Here is an 11,340-nt window from a genome sequence, read left to right as displayed (position 1 = left end):
AGGGAGGTCTGGGCTTCTCTGCTTAGGCTGCTGCCCCCGCGACCCGGCCCCGGATAAAGCGGAAGAAGATGGATGGATAAAAGAAAAGAAAAGAATCGTGACAACAACGGTCGATCAAATAGACCAATATTCAATTCAATTCAATTCAATTTTATTTATATAGCGCCAAATCACAACATAAGTCGCCTCAAGGCGCTTCATAGATACAGAGAAAAACCCAACAATCATATAACCCCCTATGAGCAGCACTTTGGCGACAGTGGGAAGGAAAAACTCCCTTTTAACAGGAAGAAACCTCCGGCAGAACCAGGCTCAGGGAGGGGCGGGGCCATCTGCTGTGATTGGTTGGTGTGAGAGAAGGAAGACAAGATAAAAGACATGCTGTGGAATATGGCAAGGCTGTGATGATCCACTTGATAAAGTAAATCTGTTGGGTGTCTTTCATGGCCTTCAGACAACAATTTTGATGGCTAAAGAACCAAATGGGACAGGCAAAATAACAATAAAAAACGGAGCAGGTAACTGAGCTGTGTAGTACTGTACTGTGTAGATAGCAGAGAGCAGCAGTAAACTGGAAGAGAATGGAGGATTCAGAAAAGTGCAAGTGTTCACAACCAGATAATGGGATTTACAGGGAGAGGTTAGAAAAATAAGATCATCTTTGTAAAGACAAGAACATAACCCTGATTGGGGATTTTCTTGGCCTCTTTGCTGGGATTTCCTGAATCCCCTTTGTCCTTTTAAAAACAGTAATAGGCAGTCTTAAACATGAGTGTTAGATAATGAGCTCTGCCTCCTGCGGTGGGTGTCGGCTGAGATTAGAAGATGCATCAAATTTTCAGGTCAATGACAGCAGAAGATCAGCTCATGTAAGGATTTCATCCAAGACTTTGTTGTAATCATTAGAATGCTTTTGATAAAGGAACGATAAGTTTGGCTTATGTTTGACTTTTATTGTCTTTATTTATTATAAGCATATGGTCAGTGATGACACATTAAACCAACCCTTGCTCTTTGCTCCTGTAACAGATTTATGTTTCATCTAGGTCCAGCTTCTCATTGAAAATTTATATACAATAAGTTTAGAGCTCGTTTCTTCTGAACTTATTTATTATCATTAGGTTTGATGAGCCATTTGTACAGCCAGCAGATCTGTGAGATGTTGGAAAGATAAACAAAACAACATATTTTTAGGTGACCCATTCAGTTATCGTGAATCCAAAGAACAATGATGATAAACACCACACAGCTCTCCTTTTTCACCCTTGCTGGCTATTTTGACACAGGACGTGTCACTTACTTGTGCTTCATTGTTATTCTTGCTTTGTATATTTTCATTGTAGGTTCCAATGTCCTGCTGATTGTGGTTATCTGTGTGAACAGAAGCTTACATGAACCTATGTACATGTTTCTGTGCAGCCTGTTTGTGAATGAGCTGTATGGTAGTACAGGGCTGTTTCCGTCCCTCCTGGTTCAGATCCTCTCTGATGTTCACACTGTTTCTGCTTCATTTTGTTTCTTGCAGATCTTCTGTGTCTATGCATATGGAAGTATTGAGTTTAGTAACTTGGCTGTTATTTCTTATGACAGATATCTTGCCATCTGCTGTCCTCTGCGATATCACACATGTATGAGTTCTAGTAAGGTATCCGTGCTCATTGCACTAACATGGTTGTTGACTTTTTTTGCAATAAGTGTTTTAATTTCTCTGAGTGCTCCTCTGCAGCTGTGTGGGAACATCATTAACAAAGTGTACTGTGACAACTACTCCATTGTTAAACTGGCCTGTTCTGACACCACAGCCAATAACATCTATGGAATACTCTACACGTTCACTTTAGTTCTTCTGGTAACTTTAATTTTTTACACCTACATGAGGATCCTTAAAGTCTGTTTTTCTGGATCCAAACAGATGCGACACAAAGCCATCAGCACCTGCACGCCTCACCTCGCCTCACTGCTCAATTTTTCATGTGGTGCTTTTTTTGAAATTATACAAAACAGATTTGATATGAGACAGCTCCCAAATATGTTGCGTATTTTTTTATCATTATATTGGCTGACGTGCCAACCACTCTTCAATCCTGTAATCTATGGGCTAAATCTGACCAAAATCCGAGTCTCATGTAAAAATGTAATTTGTAGAATGAAGGTTTTTACACTTTGTCACAAATCAAACTTTAAAATATAATATCCAGTTAAAACTATGTGTTTGTGCTTTATTCAGCAAATATTTGGCAGTTAAATTTCTCCACAGTTAATTCTGGAGAAGATTAAATATGTCTTCATGTCAGAATCAAGATCCATCCATTTTGTCCTTTTTGTTTTCCTGATCCGTCTCTTTTCTGATTTGAATTCAGCCTCAAGCTGACAGGTTTACAAGGACTGTTGCAGTGCCTTATTATAATGAAATCTTATGAGAAATGATATAATAAACTAAACACAGAATTGTCTGAACTGGTATTGTTTTTGGTCTTAATGTCTGAAATCAGAAGTCGTGCCATCACTTAGTTCATTATTTAATATATTTAGAAGTGTTAAGTTAGCCTAAAGGCTACAAGATCATTTTTGGCAGTCAGGTTGGGGCTAATGGTACCGCTGATTTGGTGCACAGATGAAGTTTCAATGCCAGTTTCTTTGCCTTTTAGATTTAATAAATGTAAGTTAGTAAACAGGTTTTTCTCTTTATCCCGATACAGATGTGATTTCTTCCATTTTATAAATGCCTGCTTGTGCCTGAAATTTCTGCAAACCAACAGATTAAAGAGTCATTGACTTTGTTGCAGTAACCAGTGAAAATGGAAGTGAGAAAACATCCATCTACTCTGTTCTGGTTATCCTTATCAGGGTCGCTGGAACCTGTCACAGCTGCCATGGGGTGTGGGGTGCTACTTTGTTGTCAGACCCAAAAGACACAGCATTTATGCTGGATATGAAAAATATGTATGCGTGTGTGTGTGTGTGTGTGTGTGTGTGCGTGTGTGTGTGTGTGTGTGTGTGTGTGTGTGTGTGTGTGTGTGTGTGTGTGTAACCAAATAATAAGTTCAGTGTAGGGCTTTGAGTTATAATTTTCCTCAGTACTGTTTTTTCATTTTCATTCATTTCATTCATTTATTTGTTCATTTCCAGGAACAACAAATACCTATATTGAACATAAAATGCACAAAACAAAAAACAAAAATTGCCTGAAAAAGGAGTGGGACGAAGAAAACTTATTAAATCCCACCCCTATACTCACTCATCAACAAAAAAAACAAACTTCCCGCAGCTACGCCCATCATTGCATACAGACCCATCAACAGCCCCGGGCACATACAAGCATCTAAACTGCAGCTCGCAAACAACAATTAGAGCCTTCATAACTGAATACAGAATATATAAATTATAAATTGCATTACCACAGGTAACAGGCAGTAATAACTACAAGTAACGAACATACATATATATCTACACACACATGTACATATATGTACATACATACGCACACTCTTTTTTTTTTCTTTTTTTTTTTGAATCCATACCAGCAATGGTAAGAGGACAGACATTACAGAGCACACTAAAAGCATCATTGAGTATACTGTGACCAGACCAACTGTTTGTAGAGAAATTTAAATCTATGAATATTTTTGCATTGTTTCAATTGTAAACTCAGACTGTTCCAGATTTTCACACCACATACAGACACACAAAAGCCTTTACGGGTTGTTCGAGTTCTGGGTAATTTGAATTCTCCAAAGCCTCTCACATTATAAACCTTTTCTCGAATTTCAAATCTAGTTTGTAAATTTGCCGGTAAAAGTTTAGTAAAAGCTTTATACAAAATTATGGATGTATTGTAATTAACCAGATCCTGGAATTTAAGTAACTTTGCCTGAAGAAAGAGTTTGTGAGTATGATCTAGATAACCAGCCTTGTGAATAATACGCAGTGCTCGTTTCTGTACTGTGACTAATGGATTAGTTGTATTTTTATATGTATTTCCCCACACTTCCACACAATATGTAAGATATGGAAGAACCAGAGTACAGTACAGAGTACGAAGTGCATCTTTATCAAGGAATTGTTTCACTTTGTTCAAAACTGCGAGGCTTCTGGAAATTTAGGTTTTTATGTGTCTGACGTGGGGTTTCCATGAAATTTTATTATCAATTACGACTCCCAAAAATTTGTTTTCACTCACGTTATCAATTGGTACACCTTCAATGATAATTGGTAATTCTATATTATATTTTAAATTACCAAAAAACATTGCTTTAGTTTTATTTATATTTAATGATAATTTATTTATGTCCATCCATTTTTTTTATTAATTGTAGCTCCCTGTTTACAGTCATTACAAGATCAGTATAATCATCGCTACTGAAAAATATGTTGGTGTCATCTGCGAACAGTATGAGTTTAAGTACTTGAGAAACATCAAAAATATCATTTATGTATACATTGAAAGGTTTTGGTCCCAACACTGACCCTTGGGGAACACCACATGTAATACCAAGTTTCTCTGAATGGTAATGCCCTATGCTAACATATTGTTCCCGACCCGTTAGGTAACTTTTTAACCAGTTACCAGCTTTCCCTCGAATACCATATCTTTCCAATTTATCCAGTAAAATTGAGTGATTGATTGTGTCGAAGGCCTTTTTGCGATCAACAAAAATACCAACTGCATATTTATTTTTATCCAGTGTATCAGTAATTTCTTCTACTGCCTCAATTATCGTCATTGAAGTGGTTCTTTGCGTTCTGAAACCATACTGACCAACATTTATTATTTGATGTTTTTCAAGGAATTTTTCTAATCTTGAATTAAAAAGTTTTTCTAGAATTTTTGAGAATTGAGGCAGTAGAGAAATAGGCCTATAATTGGTAAAACTGTGTTTGTCATTACTTTTATATAGTGGTATTACTTTCGCAATTTTCATTTTTTTTGGAAAACAACCGGACTGAAATGATAAATTACAGATATATGTTAAGGGACTAGCAATATTCAGAATAACCTGTTTAACTACAGACATATTTATGTCATGATAATCCATTGAAGACTTACTTTTACATTCTAATGTGATATTTATTACTTCTTGCTCATTTGTAGCTGAGAGGAACAGTGAAAAGGGATTTGATTTTATATTACTGATATTTTCATTTTTATGACACGGGATGTCCGCTGCTAGTTCAGGGCCAACATTTATGAAGAATTTATTGAACCCATCGACAATATTACTCATGTTGTGATTTTCACCATTTGCATCAGTAAAATATTCAAACGTTTTTTCTATCCATTCATTAAAAGTGTCAATACTTGAACTGGGTGTCCGATATATACAACTTATTATAACATTTCTCTTTTTTTCATTCATAATCTCAATAGTCAAACATTCCAAAATTCCATCAATAGCCATAGACATAGTTGTTACAACATTATATTTTATAGAGTTATGAACATATATAGCAACCCCGCCGCCCGCCTTATTTAATCTATTCATGTATTTTAAATCATATCCATTCAAACAAAAATCTATTTCTTTATCGACATTGAACCAAGTTTCAGTGATGGCTATAACACTAAAGGGGCGAGAAAATTGTTGCAAATAGTCCTTAATGAAATCAAAATTAGAGTACATACTTCTGCTGTTAAAGTGAATTAATGAGAGCTTCCCGTCTAGGTTAATTTCTTTTTCATATTGTTCCTGAGTGAAATAATTACAATTTTTAACAAAAGAAGAGAGAAAGTTACTTTCAGAATCTATTTCTGGATCTATTATATTATGCTCCTTATATTCACAATCTAGATCAATTACTTTCTGTTGAAGAACTAATTTCAACGTGTCCATGTCATTTCCTGGTGTAATTGATACATTGGTGTCAGTTATACTTGTCCAGATCCTCCATGTTCCTCACTATCAGAACTTTTGCCTCTTCTGGTGTCCCGTTTAGCTTAATGAAAATCTTACAGTTTGTTACCCATGTATGTTGTATTTTACCGTTCTTCTTCAGTTGCCTTGCCTTCCTCGCGATGTCTGCGTTTTTTCGTGTCAGATGCTCATTAATGAAAACGTCCGTGCCTTTCAGTTTGCGTCCTTGTTTCAGCAGTGCGACCTTGTTCTTCCGATTGACAAATCTCATAATGACGGCCGGCGGTCTGTCACTCCTCCTGGGCAGTGAGTGACATGCTTCTATGTGCTCCAGGTCCATCTCTATCCCCTTGCTTTGGAGGAAGGACGCCACCTGTTGCTCCACCGAGCGGGTCTCCTCGTCGCTGGGCTCCCCGACGTTCCCGGCCACCGCGCGCGCGTACGAGCGCGGCTTGATTTTAATACCGCTGATGACCACGTCGTTCGTACGGGTGTACTGCTCCAGCTCATCCACCCGCCGCTCGAGATCCATGATCCGTCTGGCCTTCTCGGCATTTTGGAGGCGTAGCTGTTTTACCTCCTCCAGAAGCCCCAGAAGCAGCTCCTGCTGCGCCCTGACTGCGGCCACGTCTCCGCACAGCGCTCCGAGGGAGGTTTTAATGTCCTCAACCTCCTCTGGTGTTGGGCCTTTCTTGGGTGGCATACTGAAGCGAGAGCACGAGGCGGCCACCACGAGGGACCCGGAAGCGGAATTTCTGATGATGGCGCCTGGCTGTGGCCTGCTGGCTGATGGTGGAGCCTGGCTGTGGCCTGCTGGCTGATGGTGGAGCCTGGCTGTGGCCTGCTGGCTGATGGTGGATCCTGGCTGTGGCCTGCTGGCTGATGGTGGAGCCTGGCTGTGGCCTGCTGGCTGATAGTGGAGCCTGGCTGTGGCCTGCTGGCTGATGGTGGATCCTGGCTGTGGCCTGCTGGCTGATGGTGGATCCTGGCGGTGGCCTGCTGGCTGATGGTGGATCCTGGCGGTGGCCTGCTGGCTGATGGTGGAGCCTGGCTGTGGCCTGCTGGCTGATAGTGGAGCCTGGCTGTGGCCTGCTGGCTGATGGTGGAGCCTGGCTGTGGCCTGCTGGCTGATGGTGGAGCCTGGCTGGGCCTGCTGGCTGATGGTGGAGCCTGGCTGGGCCTGCTGGCTGATGGTGGATCCTGGCTGTGGCCTGCTGGCTGATGGTGGATCCTGGCGGTGGCCTGCTGGCTGATGGTGGAGCCTGGCTGGGCCTGCTGGCTGATGGTGGATCCTGGCTGTGGCCTGCTGGCTGATGGTGGAGCCTGGCTGTGGCCTGCTGGCTGGGCCTGCTGGCTGATGGTGGATCCTGGCTGTGGCCTGCTGGCTGATGGTGGATCCTGGCGGTGGCCTGCTGGCTGATGGTGGATCCTGGCTGTGGCCTGCTGGCTGATGGTGGAGCCTGGCTGGGCCTGCTGGCTGATGGAGGAGCCTGGCTGGGCCTGCTGGCTGATGGAGGAGCCTGGCTGGGCCTGCCGGCTGATGGAGGAGCCTGGCTGTGGCTGTGGCCTGCAGAGCTATGGCTGTTGGATGCCTGTTGCCTGTTATCATCCAGATATGATACAAACCACTGCAGTGCAGTACCTGTAATACCTACAGCATGTTCTAATCGCTCTAATAGGATATTATGGTCGACAGTATCGAACGCTGCACTGTGCTTTTCTCTTCAGTTTCGATCATTGCATGTGAAAAATAAAAAAACATTTTTTAAGTTTCAATTTTAATGTTGTTTATATAGAATTAAATCACAAAGACAGGTGCTTCAAGGCATTTCATATAAAGACCATACAAAAATACATATGCAGAGCATATCCTAGCAGCACATATTGTTAATTTACTGAGGAGGTGTCATAACTAAGGAGAGCTGCAGGACTCAAAATGCAGTCTTGGGAGGTTAAGTTCAGTGTGTTTTGTTTATAGTCAGTGTTCAACAATCATCCAAAGTGCCCTTAATAGAAGTCTGATAATTCATTGGCTCCAGTTCAGGCGAATCCAGAGTCTGTTCCCACAGCTAGGTCTCTCTCTAGGCTTAAATATCATGCACCTAGCTCCTACTTTACCTACCAATTGGATCATCTGTGGTGACAGATGAAGTGCAGGCCTGTGGCTGGCACATGATCAGTTATGCAACTGTTTCTGTTTGGTTTTGATGTTTATCTCATGCAACAGTACATGAGTGGAAACAAATTGAAAGCTGTCTGAAGAAAAAGATTATTATATCTATTTCAGTTCAATTCTATTGTATTTATACAGTGCAAAATCACAGTAACAGTCATTTATTGTAAGGAAGAAGGAAGAAACCTCCGGCAGAACCAGGCTCAGGGAGGGGCGGGGCTATCTGCTGCGACCAGTTGGGATGTGAGAAGGAAAACAAAGACATGATGTGGAAGAGAGACAGAGGTTAATAACAAGCATGATTCAATGCAGAGAGGTCTGTTAACACTGGCCTCATAGGCCAGGTGTTCCGTTCACAGGCTGCATGTGCTGCCTGGGCAATGGGTGGCCACAGTCCACTATATTTGGACTATATTTGGGGTACCACATGGTAAGTGGGCAGGTGCACCTGCAGGTGGATAAAACAATGGCTATCACAGCCTGCCCCCATCTTAAGACTAAAACAGGGGTGTGACAGCTCTTGGCGCTTGCTGGTTTTTATCCATGGTTCGTCCTGAACTTAGTGGAGCTGACCAGCCCCTTAACTTATCTCATCCAAAAGGATGTCCCTGATTGGACCAGATCTGGTCAATTGGACAGAACAGTGCCAGGCAGCTTTTGCACAGGTGAAGAAGGTTTTCTGTGGGGAACCCCTGCACCATTTCTAACTTTTCCCTACCTTTCATCCTGCAGACTGATGCAGACTGACGTATGCCTGGGGGCTGTTTTTTCCTAGCAGTTAAGAAAGGTTGTGTACATCAGCAGGAAACCTTTGGAGTGGGAGTCCAGGTACAGCATCGTGGAGACAGAGTGCTTGGCAATCTGGTGGGTGGTCAACTTCCTCCATTATTACCTCCTGGGCCACCCTTTCACCTTCAGTTTGGATAATGCCCCCCTGCACTGGCTCCACTGCATGAAAGATCCCAATGCACGGATCTCACGGTGGGTTCTTGCTCTTCAGCCTTTTAAGTTCAAAGTGGTCCATAGGCTGGAAGCACAAATGGTCGTGGCTGATTTCCTCTCCCACCCAACTGGCAAAGTGTGGTTTGTGGCTCAGCTGCAGGGCAGTGGTGCACCAGCAGGTTCAGGGTGTCAGGGGAGGCTGGTTGTCACGGCCGGTGAGCATTACCTAATCCACCTTCTCTACTTCAGAAGCCACCGGGGCCAAAGGAGGAGGGCAGTAAGTCCGAGCTGCCAAGAAACACCCGAATCTGTGCAGAGTGTGTGATGTGGAACAATGGAGGTAGCTGGAAAGCTGCTCTGATAAGGGCGAAAGAAAACACTGCAAATAAATATTGCTTGACTCGCAACACTGTATGCTTTGGCTCCTTTTTGTCACACATGACTTTCCTCTGATAGCAGTACCAAGTGCTGCACCATTCAGAGCTCTCTGTGTTCAGCAGAGTATCTTGAAAAATGTCCTTCATTTTTGGCAAGCAGCAACAAATACCTCTCTCTACGTCTCAAGGCACATACTGGTACCCTACTGTTGTCACTCGTAATTACATTAGGAAATTAACAGTAAAAAGTATGTGGAAAATGGGAAACCAGTAACTTTAGAATGTTAAGTGTTTAACTGGGAAAACTGGGACAATCTGGGCAAAAAAAACATTGTGTCCATTACACAAAAGCAACCCATGATAGTGTGTAGCTTTTTCCTTATTACTGACCTTGTTGGTCATGGAATCATAATCTAAAATATCTAAAATACGGACACATACAAAAGCAAACATACAAACACATCCCACAAATAAAAAAAACCCTCTTGCGTCTGTGGATTCTTTATTAAAGTGCAAAATATGATTATAGTTGTTTGTGTAGATAGAACAAACTTCCAACGTTACCAAGAGACACTTCCTGTGGGATGTTGGGTAATAGGGTCAGTCTCTTGCCGTGGGCTGAACTGAACTGAAATAGTTAAAAGGGAATGCAGAGTTTCACTCAGTTAGGAGGGGCTGACTGTGACCAGGTAAGGACAGCAGGTAGACACTGGGATTTACACAGTGGTCTAAAACCAAGCTGATGTTGATTTCACATTGAGTAATTTCATCTGACCACAGACAAACTGACCACAGTTTCAGTCTGTTAAAATCACATCATCCAGTGGGCACTGTCAATAAGCTTTATCAACTGAAGTGGTAATCATGACAAACTCTACACAGTTCTCACATTTCAGACTTGCATTCTTGAATATTGGGATTTTCAAGTATTTATTTTTTATGCTTGTCATGTGTTTCTTTGTTTCAGTAGTTTGCACCAATGTTCTGCTGATTGTGGTTATCTGTGTGAACAGAAGCTTACATGAACCTATGTACATGTTTCTGTGCAGCCTGTTTGTGAATGCACTGTATGGTAGCACATCTCTGTTTCCACTGCTCCTGCTTCACATCATCTGTGATATTAATATCATTTCTGCATCTTTATGTTACTTGTAGATTTATTGTATTCACTGCTATGGGAGTGCTGAATATCTTAATCTGGCTGTTATGTCTTATGACAGATATCTCGCTATCTGTTTTCCATTGCAATACAACACATACATGACACCCAAGAGGATTGCTATACTAATTGCTATAACATGGTTATATGCTATTCTTGCATGTGCTCTCATGATTTCATTGAGCTCCACTTTACCACTTTGTGGGAACATTATTGACAAAGTGTACTGTGACAACTACTCTGTCATAAAGCTGGCTTGTTCTGACACTAAAGCACTTAATATATATGGAATTATTATTGTTTTATGCACAGTATGTTGTCCTCTGATATTCATGCTTTACACTTACATAAAAATCCTTAGAGTTTGTTCTTCTGGTTCCAAACAGATGAGGCAGAAAGCTGTCACTACCTGCAGTCCTCATCTTGCCTGTGTGTTAAACTTTTCATGTGGAGCTTGCTTTGAAATATTACAGAGTAGGTTCAATATGAGCGGTGTACCTATTTTGTTACGTATATTTCTCTCATTATATTGGCTAATAAGCCAACCACTATTAAATCCTTTAGTTTATGGCCTGAACATGACTAAGATCCGCATTTTATGTAAAAATCTGCTGACACTTAGACCTTTAAATTGAAGTAAAGTTTTGCACGATGATCCTAGACATACATTTTCTAAGGAGTTTCTTGGCTTTGGCTACACCTTAAGTCAACCTTAAGAAAAAATAGAAATTAAACCTTATTTCCAGGCAGCCATGGGTCATTTAAATGCCTTAGGATGTTTGAATGTTACTATTTTATTCTCGACTTCGAGATTTTGGGTTAGAGTTACATTTTTTG

At 41.3% G+C, this 11,340-nt stretch overlaps 1 protein-coding gene and 2 pseudogenes across 1 annotated transcript; 2 read left to right on the top strand and 1 right to left on the bottom strand.

Annotated features, from left to right (window-relative positions):
- Positions 1 to 1,228: 1,228 nt before the first annotated feature.
- Positions 1,229 to 2,090, top strand: LOC147315285 (olfactory receptor 11A1-like; annotated as a pseudogene).
- A 3,188-nt stretch (positions 2,091 to 5,278) lies between these two features.
- Positions 5,279 to 6,615, bottom strand: LOC147315284 (uncharacterized). Its single transcript, XM_086262567.1, has one exon. It carries the CDS (start codon positions 6,553 to 6,555, stop codon positions 5,863 to 5,865), a length of 693 nt encoding a protein of 230 aa, XP_086118693.1. The 5' UTR covers positions 6,556 to 6,615; the 3' UTR covers positions 5,279 to 5,862.
- A 3,593-nt stretch (positions 6,616 to 10,208) lies between these two features.
- On the top strand, positions 10,209 to 11,138 carry LOC147315283 (olfactory receptor 11A1-like; annotated as a pseudogene).
- The last annotated feature ends 202 nt before the right edge of the window (positions 11,139 to 11,340 follow it).

The sequence above is a fragment of the Aulonocara sp. 'chitande type north' Nkhata Bay genome, linkage group LG14, assembly GCF_057382095.1.
Source record: "Aulonocara sp. 'chitande type north' Nkhata Bay isolate Kocher_YH1m ecotype deep benthic linkage group LG14, A_spYH_male_GT1.1, whole genome shotgun sequence".
NCBI lineage: Eukaryota > Metazoa > Chordata > Actinopteri > Cichliformes > Cichlidae > Aulonocara > Aulonocara sp. 'chitande type north' Nkhata Bay.
This window is presented reverse-complemented; position numbering and strand designations above follow the sequence as displayed.